The 19007-nt window shown below is 38.6% G+C and overlaps 1 protein-coding gene across 2 annotated transcripts; it reads left to right on the forward strand.

Annotated features, from left to right (window-relative positions):
• The first annotated feature begins 1152 nt into the window (after positions 1 to 1152).
• On the forward strand, positions 1153 to 17370 carry sncb (synuclein, beta). 2 transcript variants are annotated; one of them, XM_032555142.1, is made up of 6 exons: positions 1153 to 1367; positions 2379 to 2512; positions 7668 to 7697; positions 8703 to 8788; positions 13924 to 14010; positions 16520 to 17370. In XM_032555142.1, exons 2-6 carry the CDS (start codon positions 2392 to 2394, stop codon positions 16547 to 16549), a joined length of 354 nt encoding a protein of 117 aa, XP_032411033.1. In that variant the 5' UTR covers positions 1153 to 1367; positions 2379 to 2391; the 3' UTR covers positions 16550 to 17370. The 2 variants fall into 2 exon arrangements, with proteins under 2 accessions (XP_032411033.1, XP_032411034.1); XM_032555143.1 differs by having other exon boundaries at positions 1188 to 1471.
• Positions 17371 to 19007: the final 1637 nt, after the last annotated feature.

A 19007-nucleotide genomic window follows, 5' to 3' on the forward strand; every position in this document is an offset into this window, starting at 1 on the left:
CACTCATGTCTGGGATTTCCTCAAACTGGGAGGGGGCCTGGGGGCGCTGGGGGTATAAAAAAAAAAGGCAGGATTTCGTTTCACGTGGAGGATATCGTCACTGGGTGTACGTCAGAGATTTAGGGTTTTAAAAAGGGGGGGAAGATGGGGTGGGGGGAATTTAACCCTTTTTCATCAGCGTAGTAACATGGGCCAGCAATCAGCAGCACTGACACCTGTAATGGGAACTGGTCTGACTAATCTGAATAAAACCTTGTTGAAGGCTGCCTGTTTTTCCAGATGTACCTTTCCGCTTGTATTTCATTTTAGTTGCTGTGCTGTGTTTACCAAATTAAAGGATGCATGTATATCACATGTCTGAATGTGCCATCAAGTGTGGGTGCAAAATTGGTGTCCCAAACCATATCTTTATTTAAGGGTTACTGCAAGTGTAGCCCAATAGCCACCAGCATTAATCCTCTTTGGTGTCAAAGTGGAACCTAATTATTTACTAAACGTGAAAAATGTATTTCTAATATTAAAATATATATATATATATATATATATATATATATATATAAACTTCTAAATAAAGATCAGACAGAATAATCACCCATTTGCTTTTTTGAATGTAACGGCATAAGGGCGTAGTAACCTTAAAATAAATGCTTAATGTCGCATTATAATCCCTCTTTAAACATCTTTTAAAATGCAACAACTATATGGTCGAGTTGTTATCCTGGAGCAGACTGACAACCCTGTTGCTCTGAATTACTTGCAGCCAGTTACAATGTGCATGAAATCATGTTTTCAGTTCAAATTGCAAGAGCAGAAAAATATTCAGTTGTTGACACAAAAGTAGTGCATTTGTCCTGTGGTCATGCTGTCAAAATGAGCAACTCGGGACGCTGAAAATCCGAATAATTTTCTGTTTTGTTGACTACAAGTTCAAAAATGTAAAGTTATAACTGAATCTAGAAAACCACAAAGGTGCGCCTTCACGCCACATTTATCTACGGTGTTTGGCGTGTGGAGAGAAGGGAAAAAAAGCAAACGATGAGACGGGCTTTGTTAAATTGATTTCCTTTGCAGTAACATCTGGACTGATCGATAGAGAAGGGAACCGGTGGGGGAAGAGAGATGAAACTGAAGAGGATGGGAGAAGGGGGGAAGGGGGTAGAGCGTGAGGAAGAGGAGGAGGAGGAGGAGGGCGGCATACGTGATATTCTGAGCCGCACTGTAAAGGGGGCCGTCCCTGTTTAGTGGAGATCTGCCCGAGGAAGGCCCACCTAGAGATCATCTGAAGATATCTCCGATTCAGACGATAGTTTCACGTGTGGGTGTGACCGGACCATAAGGGGACAAGTCGAAGGCAATCTGCAAAAGAGGTAAGGACGACTCTCCATGTGCCGTCTCATCGTTCATGTTGACGGCTAGGCGTATAGAGGTCACCACCATTTGATGGCCGTGCCTGGGAGCTTCGTCGTACATAGTAAGGAAACCGGTTTGCGCCGTGCATGAAGCAACACGGAGCTGGTGAAGAAAGTAGACGTATGTACATTTATAGACCGCGATGAATTTGGAGCACGGGGGGGGGGGAGGCTCGTATGTGTGTAAAGACGGATGTGGACGTGATGCGCGATGGAGATGGTGTAACTTGATGCATATAATTAGGCTGCAGATGCTGGATGAAGAATGCTTGACCTGCACCATCCAGAGAGTCTCTGAAGGGATTGGCGCCTAATATTAGTCCAAACTGTTAATCTGAGGCTTTACGCTGGTTTTCGCTTAATGGTAGACTGTTTCTTGTATTGGTGATTTAATCGTGCCTCCCTTTCCCCAGCGACGTATTGTGGCTCTTAAAATATACATTAAGTCCAACCTCCTGATATAATGTAATATAGTATACTGTGTCCCTGGTGTGTAAAACAGGCCAGGTGGAGTCCTGTCTTCTCCACTTGGAGTAACATTTAATTCGAGCAATAATTAATGAGCTCTTCCGTGATTAGCCCTTTCATTCAAATCTATTTTTCCCTATAAATATTTCATGCACTGACATGATTTGGAAAAAAGGGAGTTGAATGCATGAGTGAGCAGAGAGTTTTTTTGTTTTTTGTTGTTTTTTTTTTTTTACCACTGGCAGCTGACTGAACTGCAGCCGTCACGATCTACCACAGGAGGCGGTGCTGCCTGTTTCACCACCTCCAACTAGTGCTCCACTAAATTACATCAAGGCTTCATAAAAAGCACAGCTACAATATAATTAGCCAAGCACTAGGATGCAAATAAAAGGAAAAAAAAAATACACATGAGCGATAAGGATTTAAATATATGTGAAGCTGAAGCTTATTTGTGTCTGTGATTGTCACTGACTGCTCATATGGTCCATCTATCCACAGTAGTTCGGCCAAGATGGATGTGTTTATGAAGGGTTTGTCTAAAGCAAAGGAGGGGATGGCTGTGGCCGCAGAAAAGACCAAGGAAGGAGTTGCAGTGGCGGCGGAAAAGACCAAGGAAGGAGTCATGTTTGTAGGTGAGGCGCTCTCAGAGTTTGCTGGTTATTTTCATGCAAATCATCTAAATGTGCTGTGAGACTTGATTTATTTGATTGTCTTGGTTGATTTATACAAGACATATCTGTCTTGTATTGGTTCTGCAACCAATACAAGGCAGACATGTTTTTGCATTTCATCCCTTCTTCAATATTTTCTAAAAAAAAAATAAAAAATAAGTGTCACTTATACAGTAACCCCTCCCACTCACTGGGTGGATGTCCTACTGTATTTCTTGCACAGAGTAATCAGGAGAAAGAAGAGCGCATGGGTTTAACATTTGGTCATATTTGTATTCCAACAGGAGGACATTTCCACAGCTCTTTGCGACTAATTCATCATCAGACGGGGAGATTCGACATATTCCTTATAACAGAAATATGATGAATCACCAAATCAGTGCCTACGTTTAACCAATGTCTGCAGAGCAAAAATGAGTTGGAATATATTCCAGTTTCACATGAGATCAAACACAGCAGCCCAGCACTCGCTGTAAGTTTCAGCTGTGCCATAGTCGTAAATGATGCATCAGGTTTAGGAGAGGTGTCATGTGTTTTTTTTCTTTCATCATTTGCGTGTGTATGTTATGAGCAGGAGGTGGAAACAGGGTGGTGTGTGTCAGGGGGGAGCTCTTCACCCCGCACAGCGCAGATTATAAAAGGCTGAGCCTGTGGTCAAACCGGCTAAACAGACAAAATATAATTTTTATTTTTATCCTTTTAGTAGAGGCTGATTTTCTTCAACCTTTATTTACCCAAGTATGTGCATCCCTTTTTTTTTTGCAGTATAGCTTACAAATTTGTCGCCAAAGTCTAATGCAATCCAAAATATTAAACAAGCATGCAAAATATATTGAAGGGAAAGTAAATTAGAAATTGACATCAGTAAAAAAAAAAGTTTTTATTAAGAATTTGCTGCAAGAACAATTATTTCTGCATAATATGACCTGTTATGTAGCACACAACTTCAGTAATGTTCTTAGTGTCATATGCTATGTGGTAAATACCGTATTTTCCGGACTATAGAGCCCACCTTATTATAAGCCGCAACTACAAATTTTTTGAAGAAAAAAAAACTGGAAACGTCCATATATAAGCCGCACCAGGCTATGAGCTGCTTTGGGTTTTTTTAATCTGCTGGATTTATTAAGGACACAGCCCTCCGTCTCCAACGCCAAACCATGGATCCGTTCACGCCGACCTTACGTGCAGCGGCTCTATTTCCTTCCTGTTGTACCAGATCGATAGCCTTCACCTTAAAAGCTGCGTCATATAAACTTCTTTGTGTGGTTTCCATGATGAGGGTGTATGAGTTTGAAGACATTTCTCCGTCGTGCCTGCTGCTAGCATGTTCTTGTTCTAAATGAAAATTAGCACTTTCTACTTTGATTTCCAATTTTGACTTCTATTGATTCACTTCGTGCTAAAGAGCCCCCTGGCGGTTGAAGAAAAATCCACAGAAAAGCCGAACCGAACTATAAGCCGCATGGTTCAAAGCGTGGGAAAAAGTAGCGGCTCATAGTCCGAAAAATACGGTACTTTCATATAGGACTATGGTAAGAAAGACTTGATCCTCCCTTTATTTTTAAGGTCTGTTTCTTTGAGTTATTTTGTTTTGTTTCAGTGTTTGACTCTGCCTCTTTTGAATCCAAAGAGGTGCTGTTACATGTAAAAAATTACATGTAAAGCACAACGTCATAGAGGAAACAAAAACTGATGCATATCTCTATGTAATGACTAATTATATTAATTTTAAATACTCTGGGGATTATTAAATAAATTTAAAAAGTCGTAATTTTAGGGAACTGCTTTGGCTGTTTCTGCGAAGGTTTTAATCGATCTGGAACTTTTTCACATTTTGTCACGTCATAGCCAGAGACTTCAACATAATACATCAGAATTTTATGAGATAGACCAACACCAGGAAGTGCATAATTGCTGATTGGAAGAAGAAAGATAAGAAAAAATATGCCAGGCATTTGTATTCGACCCACTTTCATCTGAAACCTTTAAATAGTTCACCCATTTCACTTCAGAAGTCACCGAGCTAGTAACCAGAGTCCATATGTGTTTAAAGACAAGGAGATTATTTATAAACGAAGGAGCAAAAGGGACCCATGGTGTCTCTGGGGGAGCTGCAGACCCACAGCTCAAGAGGAATAATCTTTTGACAGGACAACTATCCATCCACAATTTTCTGCTTATCATTGACTGGATTATAGTCCTGAATCAGAGAGTTATTCTCCAACTCACGCTGGGGATTCCCAAGGCATTCTTTGGCTAGGAGGGCTATGCAGCCCTGAAAAACCTCCAAGCCGTCTCCGGACGACGGAGCTTGTCTCCCGATCTCTAAATCTGAGCCTGCTTCCATTTTACAACTATGCTCTACTTTGTGTTGGGCTGTGACATGAAATCCCACTAAAAGACATTGATATTTATGGCTGTAATGTGACACAATGTGGTGAAGTTCAGGGAGTAAGAATAGCAGTGCGCTATAGATTTTTTTGCTGCTAAAAATAGCACCAACTCTGACGAGTATCGTTCAGTTTGTCTGTGTCTCTCAGAGAAACTGAGCAACGCTGCAAAGTGTTTCTCGGTAAGATGCTAAACACTTGTTAAGAAACCCAAATTTCCACTCACACATGAACCCCTCGCCCCTCTAAATTCATCGGCTTGTTTTGTTTATTCTGCAATGGTTAGCTCTTTTTGTTGCATTCAGAGAACCTTGCCTATTTTTAGCCAACGTTGTCAGATTTGTCAGTCTATAGATGTCATCTTACCACACCAGCACATTTAGCACAGTGCCCCTGACTTTCAACAGGACTCCAAATATGTCAGACTGCAGTCACAACATGTGCAGACTCATTTCCGTTGTTCCCACACTGAGCAGCAAGGGGGGAAAAAGGGGCAATTTCTGCTTCTTCTCTGTCGCTGCATGTTGGGCCTGGTGGTGTCCTGGAAAACTGCTCATGTGTTTGCTTGGAGGCTCCTCTTGGAGGAGGGGTAGCAGCGATTTGATTCATCTGAGACCTTCCTTTTGACAGCTGCTGCTACTGAAGACCACCCACCCAGCTGAGCAAAATAAGAAAGGCAAGGAGGAAGCAGTATGCAATTCATGTTGCAGTAAACAGGCAAATTCACTGATTCATATACCACGTCTACCGCAAGAATAGAATAACTTACGTCTTGCTTCTCTGAATCATTGCTGTTACATCAACGTTTGGCAATTCTTTTCTGTGCTTAAATATTACTTATACTATTTAGATTTTTAGTCACAGAAGTCATAAAGTTAAAAAGTGCTTGCTGACGATGTTCAAAATCCTTTAGATATAATTAAACTTTTATTGTAGCAGTATAAGAATGGTCTGCCATCCTCCGTTGATGGGCTTTTAAGATTTTCTTGCCACAGTACTTTATTTGTGTGACGGTAAGATAAACTTAAGTTCCTGTCTTGCCATATTTGTCAGAGTTCCAGTTGTTTTGAACACTTGTCTTACTGTAGACATAAATAAGTTTAGGGAACTGTATTTTTGTAGTTATTTTGAAAAATAGCTATGAGAAATGACCAACTGTGCAATATTTTATGTTTAATTCAGGAAGACAGAGAGTCTCAGATTCCTCCTAAAAAGTCCCTAGACTTTCTGATCAACAGAAGCACTTAGCAACTCACATGCATATTTTCTGCATATGGCTCTTGAGATCTTTTCTTGTTGTTGTTGTTGTGGAAAGCAAATGTTTCTTGAAATCCACCATTCAAGATTGTGCAGCCGATTTTTCATCAACTCTGATTTCCAAAAGGTTGCCAATATTTTCAAATCCAAAGTTTAAAAGAATTCAACCAGAGCAACTTCCTGAAATGGCCTATATCTCTCTCTCCTCCTCCTCATTTTCTTCCAGCCTAAACAAGACATATCTGTTTCCTCTTAAGATTTTTTTTTTTTTTACATATCTCTGCTTCTTCACACTTTATTTAAATCCCCTGACTGACTGGAAAATTGTCTTCACTCTTACTAAGTCTAATTGTGCTGAATGAGTTGTCAGTACACATGTTATATCAGAAAAAGATTGAATTTTTGCATTAACGAATGGCGAGTCACTAATGAAATCTTATTTTTATTGCTAGCATATGCAACTGTGACTTTTAGAGACTTTTAAAGTATATCTATCAGGAATAATAAGAATTTTGGGGGAGATTACAACACATACTGTATATTTAAATACAATAGTAACATATTGCAGATTATGGAGAACTTTATTTATTTGGCCTGGACAGATAACACTCTAAAGGCTGAAAAGCCAAATAGAAAGAGTCACTCCCATTTCTTTAAAAATATCTGAATAAGGTTTATTGCATGGGAATACTAAATTCAATATTTTGTTTTAGCGTGTTTTTATATAACTCTGCATTTTACATGTGTCTCAATGCATGTCGGTATCATCTTGATATTCCAATCACAGCTATGGTATGCTTGCACCACTCTGATATGTTTTCTTTCAAGGGTCAACCTTTATAGAGACAGCTCGGTACTTCATCCACATTTGTCTTTCCTCTGCCCTCAGTAGCCAAAAGAAGGATGTGCTGAGCACCACATAGGATGACAGGCACTGAGTGGTCAGTAGGCACACAGTAGATTGCCTTAATAGCTTGATGGAGTTCAGCGTAGATGAATGAGGTCTGCCAAAGGTCAGAGACTTGAACAATGGCTGCGTTGTAGTTTAAACTGGCTATAAAGTTTTATAACCTCTCCCAATATAACTACTGAGAAACCTAAAAGGTTAATGCTTCTCGTTTATCTCATTCGGTCAGTGAATAATAGATGAAAAATTGCACTGTTTTACTTAATTTTAAGCTAAGTCTGTCTGGTAGTGACACTTCAGATGTAATCAGAATAAGGACGTGACTCTCGTGGAAGAACCTCGGAAGTAAATACTGAAGAGTGTTCAATTAGTCAGGCTATGCATCTTGACGACAACTGGACACAAATTGAAATGCAGACTGACCTGGACGAGATTCAGTTCAGTTTACTGAGACAAAGTTTAGCAAATATGTTTTTACCCAAGCAGATGCAAGCAAAGAGTTTCTGGAGGAATAGAGTTCATTTTCTGACCAATTTTCTTCCCTCTTTCCATATTTCAGGTACCAAGGCCAAAGACAGCGTGGGCACAGGTGAGGTTTCCATCTGTCAGTAACATGATCATTGGAGATGCACAGACGAGAGGTTTTGTGGACAGTGTCTGATTGTGTGCAGCTCACCCCTTTGTGTGGGCTTAATAGCAAAATGTTTTATTATAATAAAACAATGGCTTTCACAGAAACATTTGGAAGCTATAGAGCTGCTTCTTTCTGAATCAATGAAAATGTACAAGCACAGGAAAATTCATCAGGTTATGAAACGGAGGTTTCAGAGCAACTCAGAAAGAATTACACTACGTTTCTTTACACGAAAGATTATATCTTTGTAACTTTTCTCTTTCTGTTTTGCACATCTTGAAATGTTGATGTGAACCATTTCACAGAATACTCAGTGAAATGGTTCTTTGTACTACTTTTTTTTTTTTTTACAGGACCCAACTCAAAATCAATGTCAGCCAAGTCCAACCAAATGTTTGAGAAAATTCCCAACATTTTCTAATTCGACAGTTCAGACATAAAACTAAATGGATAAAACAGAGCACCGTTACAGTAACATGTTCAACTTACCATATGTTGTCTGGAAAGGTCTCACCTCTTGTTGTTACTGCAGGAGGATTCAACATGCTCATTAAAAATAAATTATAATTTACAGTTTTTCTTGATTCATTGACTTAATTTTTAAGAAAGTGGCTAAATCATCATTCTTCCATTACCAAAGAGCGTCGTTTTTAGCACCGCATAAGAAGGCTTAGGTGTGGTGTGTTCACTGACTGGACAAAAGATTGGATTTTTTGTTTTCAATTAGATGAGTCCCTGCTTATCTTTCATTTTAAAAGGGTTTTTTCTTACTCTAAGAAATAATCATTTCCTTATTGTAGCAAAACCTAAATCATTTAAAAGCTCACTCATTACGAGGCTAAGTGAAGGTCAATTATGAAACACAAGAGGACAGCATTTTGCTTTTAGTGTGTCTGTAGGGTTCAGCAGGATAGAGTTACATTTATGTATGTGTGTGCATTTCTGCGTGTGTGTCTGCAGTGGCTGAGAAGACCACCGGAGCGATGGGGAATATCGCTGCTGCCACTGGTCTGGTGAAGAAGGACGAATTCCCAACTGACATGAACGTGAGTGCAGCGGGTCTGTCTAAAAATCCCCCCGTCATATGAGACATGGATTTTTTTTTTTTCAAGAGTTGCTGAATTACTGTAATCATAGATGCTAATGGTAACCTGCATCCAGAGTCTGAATTCTTGTCATGGTTAGTTTATAGATAAGCAGGAAAAATCTGTAACCAGCAAGTAAAATGGTAACCTAACCTTTTGTCACTGTGATGAAACCAACATCCCAATAAAATGACACAGTAGTAGGTGAAGATGGGTTTTTAAATTATTCTACTCTACCTATTTAATAAGTCTCAATGAGTCACATATGCTATATCATTAGCTATCAAAAGTGTATTATGAAGGATGAATTATTTACTTAATCTAATACTGAGATTTTAGGATCTCAATCCCAATGTCAGTTTCTTAATGATTTAATTTTAAAAAATCAAAACAAGCGAGATTTTGGAAGTATGCCAATTCAACAATACTCCTACAAGGGATTTTTTTTAAAAACATTAAAATGATGTGACTCTGAACACATAGAGGGAAAACAAAACAAAACAAAAAACACTTTTCAAGAGTTTCTCCTTAAAATTAGACGAAAGCAGTAAAGTGTACAATGCCCACAAAAGCATTTATTGTATGAAATGTTGATCAGGCTTGGCTCTAAATGGGCAGCGTCCTTGTTGGTACTGGGTCCTGTTTCTCTCGGTTTCTGTCTGAGTTTGCACGTCGCACATCTCGCCACAGGCAGCAGCTTCAGGGAGCCTGGTCGGCCAATCACACGTGAAGTTTTGGAAGCATGTCGCCACATCATAAAACCAACAGAGAAAATTAAACGTATCGTCTTTTTCTACCACCTTCTTTATATTCATAGAGAACGTAACGTAACGCACACCATCCGTGTAGATGAGGTACCTGCAAGCGGATGTGGTTGACGTTCAAAGACCTCAACAGATATATTTGTATGTCAGCATTTGTGACGTTATTTCCAATTTAAAGTTAGTGGGTTAATGTAGAGGCTTGTATTAAATTTTTACACAAGGCAAAGGGGATTTTTTTCATTCCGACAAGACTTTGACTATCAAAATGGAAGCTCATTAAAACGTTCACGCACTGAAGATGATTCAGGATGTCATCAGCTTAAAATAAAACATTGTGGCTAATCTAAAATAAAAGTACATTTTTAGGGTAGATGAAGAAAGTAGATTTACGTTTGTAATAGGTCAGATATGAGATGTTTTAGTCACTAAATGATATTAGCAAGACAAGATATCTTTTTTTTTCCGTAGACCTTAACATTAAGCACAATGTAGAAATGAGAGTTATTAACTAAGCTGATATACAAATTTGTTTGGTGACAAAAATGTACAGCTATTAAAATAAGAGGCAACATTTCATTGCAAAAAGGCAGAATAAACCAGATACAGAAAACCATGAATATTATAAACCTCACAAAACATTATTGCATTTCTGTCTTTGTTTTTTTATTTTTTTTTGAAGCTCTGTTGCTATGTTTACTTAATGCTGCTTTTGAACTATATGTTATTCTTTAACCAGTGAGGATTTGGGTATTTTAACAAAATACGTTGTCAAATATCTCAGTAGATGTGCTGATTAGATCAAAATCGTAACGACAGCGTGGTGATTATCATGCTGCCTGGCCTCAATTACAGTCATCGTGATCAAGTGTAACCCCATCCTTTATTTTCAGCAGAATACCCAGTCACCAGTCAAAATATTAGTCTTACAACTGTCAGAAGCAGACATTTGCAGTAAATTTTTTTGTTTTTTTGGGGGGGCGGGGGGTTCAAAATCAAAGAATATCAATTGTTTTACCATAGAAAAACAAAAAAAACAAACAGAAACAATGTCCTAACTCCCTGTGAGCTTTGAAATTTGAGTCAAATATATTTTGTAATCCTATGTGGTTTCTTCACCTGATATAAAAACTGGTCTTCCACTGTTATCAAAGTCACACTTGGTCTAACTATTCAGATTGTCTGTGAAACTGTAAGCGGTCTCGTCCCACAATGCTGGTCTTTTCTCCACTGTTTCACTGATATGATAAATCTGACAGCTTGTTCTAATTGCCCACTCAGTGGCTCGATACATACAAGTGATAAAACAGCAGACTGCTGCACTGTTCACACTGTATTGAACAATTTACCTGCACTGACACACCAGTCACTCAAAACATTAAAACAACCACGGCAGACATTTGAAAATTAACAAATTATAGAAGAATGCCTTATTGTCAGAACGGGGTCTGAACATTTCTGTCAAAGCTAGTTTTTTTTTTTTCTTCATAAAAGTGGTTCAGGAAATATTAGTAAGTCATACTAGCTGCAGGATGGATATTGAGACTTCACGGTACAAATTTTACAAAACCCTTTTCACATAAACAGACTTAAAAATGTTTTTACAAGTTTCAAAAGCTTCAGGAATGTTTTGAGGTACATAGCAAAGAGTAAGAAGAGATGAATGAGTTCAAAGTACCTCTAATCTCAATCTAATCTAATCCATCTCTGAGATTTGCTAACTAACTCATCTTAGAGGATATCCTGCTAATGTCTTGCTGGCTTATGGACACCTTAAAAGGTTTTGAGGAGTTCATGCTCTGCGTGTTTTAGTACAGTAAGGGACGAGGTTGGCTATATATTTAGAAAAATGAAAAGCAGAATCTTCTATTTATACCTTTAGAAAATGAAAAAGAACTTTTTAAATATGATATGAACATTTTTGTGAGCGTCTGAATGAAATGATTCTACTGCATCTACCTAAATACATACGACCAATCATAAAATGTTATCGAAATCATTTTATATCACGTTCACTTTTTCACAATCAGTGATCCATCTGATTAGGTGTGTCTTTGTGGTGGTATCCCATGGTGCATCCTCTGAGGCCATGTTAATCTCATTGGTGGATTTACAGCAAAGACACCATCTTGCCAGAGCACACAGGATTACAGCCTGTTCTTCCTCTGTGGCCTAATTGACTTGATTAGTGCTGGGTTTAAAAATAAATGACGTGTGACCCACTAGCGTTGTTTTCAGGACTAGCCAAAGCAGGTGGGTCAAAAGCTGATGCATATTGTGAATAGCGTCGTTTTTCACAATATGCATGAGCTGCTCAGGTCATGTCTGGCAGCATTGCTATAATAAAGTAACACAAAAACCCTTGGAAATTATTTTCCCTCTCAATTCAAAGAACACCCAAAGTCAGAGATTTAAAATCTACTTTGTTTTAAAGCTACAGTGTCACTGCATTAACACAAATGTCTAAAACAAACATTGGATATGATGATTCCATTTATTTTATTTTGATAGTTGAAACATAGACTTTATAGGTTGACTATATCAACAAGTAATGCATGTGGATATGATTAACTTTGTTCTTTTTGCTCATTTTTACACAAAAACTGGGTAAATTTGTAGTTGTAGTAGCAAACAAATAATTGTTTGCTACCATTGCAGTTCCTGACTGCATTTTTTTTTTTTTTTTTTTTTTTTTTTACCAGTCAGACAACTTGTTTATTTCCCTTTAAAATGCTATGTTCATGATTAAAATGCATTTGTGGATAAAGCAGCAAAGTTGAAAAAGTTGGTGGTTGAAGTGTTTTCGCAGTGCAACTCACAAGTCAGCCAGTGTGGTTGACAAGCTGTGGTTGAGGTGAGCAAGCAGTCCATTTCATCATCTCCAACTCACACCATGGAGGACTTCTCTGGAAAAAAACTGCATCAAACTGGATGTTATCACCTTAGAAGATAATGTTTGGTTTCTAAGAGAGGAAATATGTGATTGCAACTGGTAGCAGAGTCTAATCTTGAGCTCTTTCTGCATTACGGTAAACTCCAGTGATCACAAGTTTTGCATTTCCACAGAGGCCTTCGCCAAAAGAAAAGATGATTTGCATGCAATCCACATAATCAAGACTGTTGCTCAACCCATGAATGAATTGTCCTTACAAATGTGGTTTAAAGGGAAATTAAGAGACTTTCCAATGGATTCTTTCAGACTAAAGTGGTAGGCTAAGCACCTGCTTTCATAATCAACATGACAAAACTCACTTGCTGGTGTTCATATGTTTTGCATGCTTGGCCACCCATCTTGACTTTAGGCAAATACAACTATTGTAAAATTTAACTGTTGCCATTAAGTACAACATGGGGCTATGCCTCTATTAACCTCTTTTATAGCTTATTAACTAATTGACCAAGTGTTTGTTGGTGACACAAATTTCTAGCTAATTAAAACAAGCTATGATTAAACCATCTGAATTTTCAATGAGAAACACCCCAATAGTAACCAATAAAAATGTAATAAAAACACTTCCAGTGATATTTATGCACAGCACGAGCACTTTCTGAAAAAATAAGCATTGTTCTTCGTCTTCAGTCTGATATTATCATTGTGCATTCACTTTTTCTTGTAAAGTGGGAACTTAGATCTGCTTGCCAACACCTGATGGTGTCGTCCTGGACATGCATGTCATGACAGTCATGATACTGTCATATAGCAACAGTTTCTTCAGTCAGAGGCTTTTTTTTAGATTTGTTGCAAGCCTGACTGCTTCTGGAGCTCATTCCTGCCCACAGCATTTACATCCACAATGGGTTGAAAAGATTTTTGGATGCAACATTTGATTTCCCTTTCAAATAAAGCATTGAAACTGGAATACAGGGTCACATGTGAGACTTTCCTAATGCAAACTGACACAAGTGCTGAAATACATTTCTGCAGCTGTTTTAATTTTTTAGGCTTAAGGCAGCCATGTTGGATTTTGAGAACAGGTTTGATTTGAAATATCAGTCTTCCCAAAGCAATCTGACTTTTCATTGGGTTTGATCTGAAATTGGAGCTGACTTATATAACTAAAGTGAAAGACAACGTACCACAAGCCAAATGTAAAGATTTTCATGGGTTTAGAGCTTTCCATTGTATGTTAGAGCCAAATGGTTGCATGTCTTTACTTTACTTTTCTTATCTTAAAGAGAAACCGAATTCGATCTCACAACGAGCGATACGGGGCTTTATGAAGAGAACATTTTACTATTTAAACACATGTCGAAGCTTCATAAGCAATATGTTTAGTTTCTTCTGCTTCTGTGAATCTTTTCCCATCTCATTTTTCTCTCTCACCTTTTCTGCAGCCTGAGGAGTACGGGCAGGAGGCCATGGAAGGCCAAGGAGAGGCAATGCTGGAGCCAGAAGGGGAGGCATATGATGAGTCCCAGCAGGTAACCGGCACAACATAAGCCTGAATGTCTCCCTCATGTCTATTCTTTCGAAAGTCACATGTCACCGTGCAGTCACATGAACCAGTGACTGTACCGCAGAAAGCATTTTTGTATGTTATGTAAAACACTGGGTCGCAGGCAGGGATGAGTCCATTCACTTACAGTAGATGGAGGCACGTCGGTATTCACACGCTTTGCATGGCTTCACATTCAAGCTGGATTGTATTTCAACAGCCCTCCACACTTGCCCTCCACTTATCTTCCTCTCAAATACTACCTCGCTGAGGTCGCTGTTCATTTTTTTATTTTTATTTTTTTCTGGGAATAATATCGGAAGACTGTCCCAGCCATTTGTCACACAGGGTACATGTAGTACAGTGACTATACCACCACCTACCAGCAACGAAGTGTGTGTGCGTAGTCGTTCTGTTCATAGATACAGGCAGGATGTGAGTCCGACACAGATGGTTATTTTTGGAATTTGACTGTCAGGGGCAAGACAGACTGCGCAGAGTCAATGGCTCTGAAAGTAGATTTTAAATAGCCTCAGTAGTAAATGCCCCGCAACACAGATTATATGGATAGTGTTTCAAGTAAATATGTCATTATTTTCTGGGATTTTTAGTGAAGATAAAAAAAAACCTTAATAAGGAAAATTAGATAAGACTTGAAGATCTTACAGTGCAGTTACTTACAGCTGTTGTTTTTTTCTGCATGGACTAATATATGAATAATAATAAATTCTAATTGAATCCTAGAACAGGCTCCTGCAGGCATTAGCATGTATCATCCTTGCTCTCCTCCGTCTCTTCTTTCTCCCACTCCTCTGCATCTCTTTCCCCTCCCCCATTTTCTGCTACACAAGCGATGTGCGAGCTCTGTCTCAATGGGTGTGGCGATGACGCTCTATGCCTTCGTGCATTGTGGGTAATGTCAGGGTCTCCCTGTGTTGTTGTAAATACGAATTCTTACTGCTGCACAGCGAAAGTCGCCTTAAAACCCTTTTTCAGGGCATCATCGTTTTCTTGTTGCATTAATTTTAACTTATGTACATTTACTGTTTTTTTTCTTTTTTTGGGTGCTAAATAGAGCAGTGTGTATTACAAGCAAACAGGGAATGTGCACACAACTCACCCCTCGTGCTCATGCAGGTTTGTGCTGCCATCTGTTGGCTGGATCACAGAAGCTCAGTTACAATAAAGTGACATCACCCTTGGCAACGAGCCTATAATATACTGTACAGTCCCAGTAACATTTTAAGATCCCCTTCAAAGTGGAGCTCCTTTCTCATGACGGGGTTTCAATTGTTGTACTGCAAATGAAGCCCTAATCCGTCCGTCCATCCACCATCAGTTGTGAACAAAACACCAAGATACTTAGAGGGTTGTATGCAAACTCGACTTTTTTGTGTTTTATGTCACTTGTGCTATATATGCTTATTATAATATTATTCCCTTAGCAAAAACATACCTGAGTGCTGTTTTTGATTCTTTCATTCATGTTTGCGAAACCCTTGAATCTCCCCATGGCAGCCATTGGGGGATGACGAAAAGCTTGCTCCTCCTTGGCACTTCAGTCAGCATTTTCCCAACTCAGCTCCACTAGACCAGCGGCGGTAGAAATTTCCAAACACTTGATGGAGCTGAGAGTCTGCTGAGCTTATCATACAAACGCTCCTAAAACTCATCCTAAATGGCATAGTGGAGAAACACTGTTGTGATGACTGAAGGTGGAGTTTTGGAAAGAGTAGGAACTTCTTAAAGAGACTGAGGCTAACTTCCTGGTGTCAGAGGCAAAGTCAAAATGTTGTTTAAGTTATGCTTGATATAAATCACATTTTCATAGCAACTTAAGGCAACAGCTTCTTGACTGTCCTATGAAATGACACTATTTGGCTGGAAATCACTGCTTCAGAAGCGTCTGACCTCCAATCCAGAGGGGGCAGTGCGTCTTTTTTCAGTTCGAGAACCATGGATTCAAATTATTTGAAATATCAAATCCATATTTGAACCATGGATTCAAATATATATATATATGATAAAGATATTTATCAGTGAAATATCTTGCAAAACTACATTCCCATTCAAAGTTACGATACACATTTCAGCAACAAACCAACATAAAGGTTTAAACATGTATTCAGTGTGCAACATTACCTATTTGTATGTATATATTTGACCTAGACTGGCTCCACAATCCCATCTAATTTGCAAACATAGTTTGATATTTACATAATCCTTAAGTTTTTCTTTTAAATTTTACTTCCAAGCAGTGTAACTTTCCTATCATCATATAAAATGGATCTTTATGCGTTTTACCACTGAATCATCAGATAAGTTTGTTGAAAATTGACCAGCTTTTCTTTTTTTCTTTTTTTTTACACTCAGTGCGTACACGCCCAGACACACTAACCAGTACAAGCGGCTTGGCAACACCACTAGTTAGTCTTTATGTGCAACAAATATGACCTGTCTATCTCTCACACTCATCTCCTGTTCTTTTCCACCAGGAGAGCCAGGACTACGAGCCGGAGGCATAAATGCAAGAGTCCAAACCATCATCCAACCAGCAGCACAATAACATTTCTAATAATAAAAGGACAAATGCTGAAACTATTACAATTATATCCCTGTTGCAAAAAAAAAAATCCAACAAAAAAGACAAGCATTCCCAGTGAAAAATGTTCTTCCTTCAAGACAAATCTTTTAATATTATTATATATTGTAAATGTCATGTTATTAATGTAATGTGTTGGGTGTAGGTATTTATTGAAATGTAGGATTCGTCCTCTCGGTCTCATTTCCTTGATTCCCTCCCAATGAAATGAGACCAGAGCCAGGACTTGTGACTTTGTACTCGTGCGTATCTGTATCTAGAAATGTGCAATAGATGTTCATCAACTTCCAATGAGACATTGGGAGTGAAAAAATAACAATAAATGAGTAAATATGACCTGTTACAAGCAGATATGAGAACAATAATATCCTCTTAAATGTCGATAATGCCTGTTTGTGTTTTGTTTTTGTTTTTGTTTTCTTTTTCGGATTTCTTTGGAGATGAGCTTGTTTTTGAAGTAAGAGTTTTTTACATCGTATCTTTATAGTTACTCGTGAAATCATTCCACTACACTATCTGTTAGAAACCAACAGAGTGTACATGTTTGTGTATGGGCGTGTATGTGCGTGCGCGTGTGTGTTTGTGTGTAATAAAGATTTTAACAAGTTAAAGTCAGTATATTCTGTCTTGGAATCATAATGGTTGTCATATCAATATGTGCTTTAAATTGCAGGTCTTGTCACTGTAAAGGTTTCTGTGTTAAGCCAGATAAATCCTCTGTAAATAAAAAGTTTGAAAAACAAATGTATTCTTTGCATTCTTTCTCTGCTTGAAATGACTGTCTGCCTCATTGTTCAGCATTGTAGTTTTTTTTTTGTTTTTTTTTGCTCACTCCTGTCTGGGGGTTTGGTCTGGATGTGGAAAATCTGCTGAGTAGGCTCGAGCCCCCTGGCAGGAATGCTGTCATTCTTAGGATGCCAGTCTGAACCAGCCCTTTTTTGGGGGGCGCTGGGGGAGATTATCTCAGTTAATCCGTCTGGAGCGTGCAGGCTTAGGGCTCAAATAGGTGGGTGTGTGTGAAGGGGGGCTGTTTTAAACAGTCCCTCCCGTCGCTCTTGGATCACACAGATCTGTGGAAGCTACAGAGTCAAAGATAGGAACCATGGCCTCGTTTAAGAAGTCCTTCGAGAGCCTGAAAGGAACGAGCCACTCGGCTGCAAAGGGGGTCACAGACACCGCAGGTACGATCACGCAGGACTAATCTAGCAACGTGTCTTATTAGATGTGAAATGCGTGACACGTGTTCAGTTTTTGAGGTGAACTTCCAATAGAGCTTGTGATGTGTTTCCAGTGCAGGCAGCTCAAGAGGCTGTACAGCAGGTGGCAGACTCCTCCAAAGACACCGTTAACACAGGTAACATGCACATTGCTTTCGCCATGAAGAATTGTTTTAAGATGCAAGTTACTTTAAAGAGGTCAGGTTTCTGTCATAGGTTAATAAAAAAAAAGAAATCCTTCCCACACCGAGCGATTTGAGTCTTCAGATTGAAAGTCACTTGAATTATTATAAAACTAGTATTTGCTTACTGTATGTCACTTGATAGTAAAATAAAAGTTTGTTAAATGTTTTTTTTTAAACTGGAGCATAAGTGAAATGATTTCTTTATACAAAGGATTAGATTCTGTGCCTTGCAAAATTATTTATTCCTACCCCTTATATTTTGTGCAGTTTGAGAGAATGCAACAACAAAATTCAATGTACTGTACTGATATTATAGTCTATAGACTCAAACAAAGTCGCTCATAATTGTTAAGAGAAGAGAATATATACTTCACTTTCCAATTATGAAAATTAACTCTGGAGGAGTTGTGAAAATCCATAGCTCAGGAGGGAAAACTGGCAGACAAAACAACTACTTTTACAAGTTACTTTATGGTTTTATGTCATGAACAAATGTTGAGTGAAATTTTTCCTAACTTTATAATTTTTTTTTATAATGACTTGTTTAACCTCCTGAGAATGTTTCTTCTGTTTTCTTTTTTTTTCCTTTTATGTTTTGACTTGTAAAAGCTGCACAAGAAGCCAGCAGGCAGACTCAGGCTGTCATTGGAAAAGCTGCCGACAAGGCCACGGACACCATCAAGGAGTTCGGACAGAAAATGGAGCCCAAATGAACAGTTCAAGCTGAACGTTTGATCATCCACGACGACTCTTAAGACAACCAATCACGTGTGGGATAGAAAATCTTAACGTGCAGTGTTTTGTTTTGTTTTGTTTTGTTGTTTTTTTCCACACAAGCGAACATTTCCAGCAAGGAATCCTTAAAGAAATGTGTTTTCTTCCGGTTTTCTGCTTGTATTGATTGTCATTCTTCATAAGTGCATTTATTTTTGGCAAATAAACAGAGAACAACTTCACGAAACGTGCTACCCCCACTGTG

Source organism: Xiphophorus hellerii, chromosome 23 (assembly GCF_003331165.1).
Source record: "Xiphophorus hellerii strain 12219 chromosome 23, Xiphophorus_hellerii-4.1, whole genome shotgun sequence".
NCBI lineage: Eukaryota > Metazoa > Chordata > Actinopteri > Cyprinodontiformes > Poeciliidae > Xiphophorus > Xiphophorus hellerii.

What these genes read in the sequence shown, in the direction of transcription:
- sncb (XM_032555142.1), top strand. Translation starts at nt 2,392, where the DNA reads ATGGATGTGTTTATGAAGGGTTTGTCTAAAGCAAAGGAGGGGATGGCT. An exon ending in GGAAGGAGTCATGTTTGTAG is followed by an intron (nt 2,513 to 7,667) that starts GTGAGGCGCTCT and finishes TCCATATTTCAG; the next exon opens with GTACCAAGGCCAAAGACAGC. An exon ending in CAAAGACAGCGTGGGCACAG is followed by an intron (nt 7,698 to 8,702) that starts GTGAGGTTTCCA and finishes GTGTGTCTGCAG; the next exon opens with TGGCTGAGAAGACCACCGGA.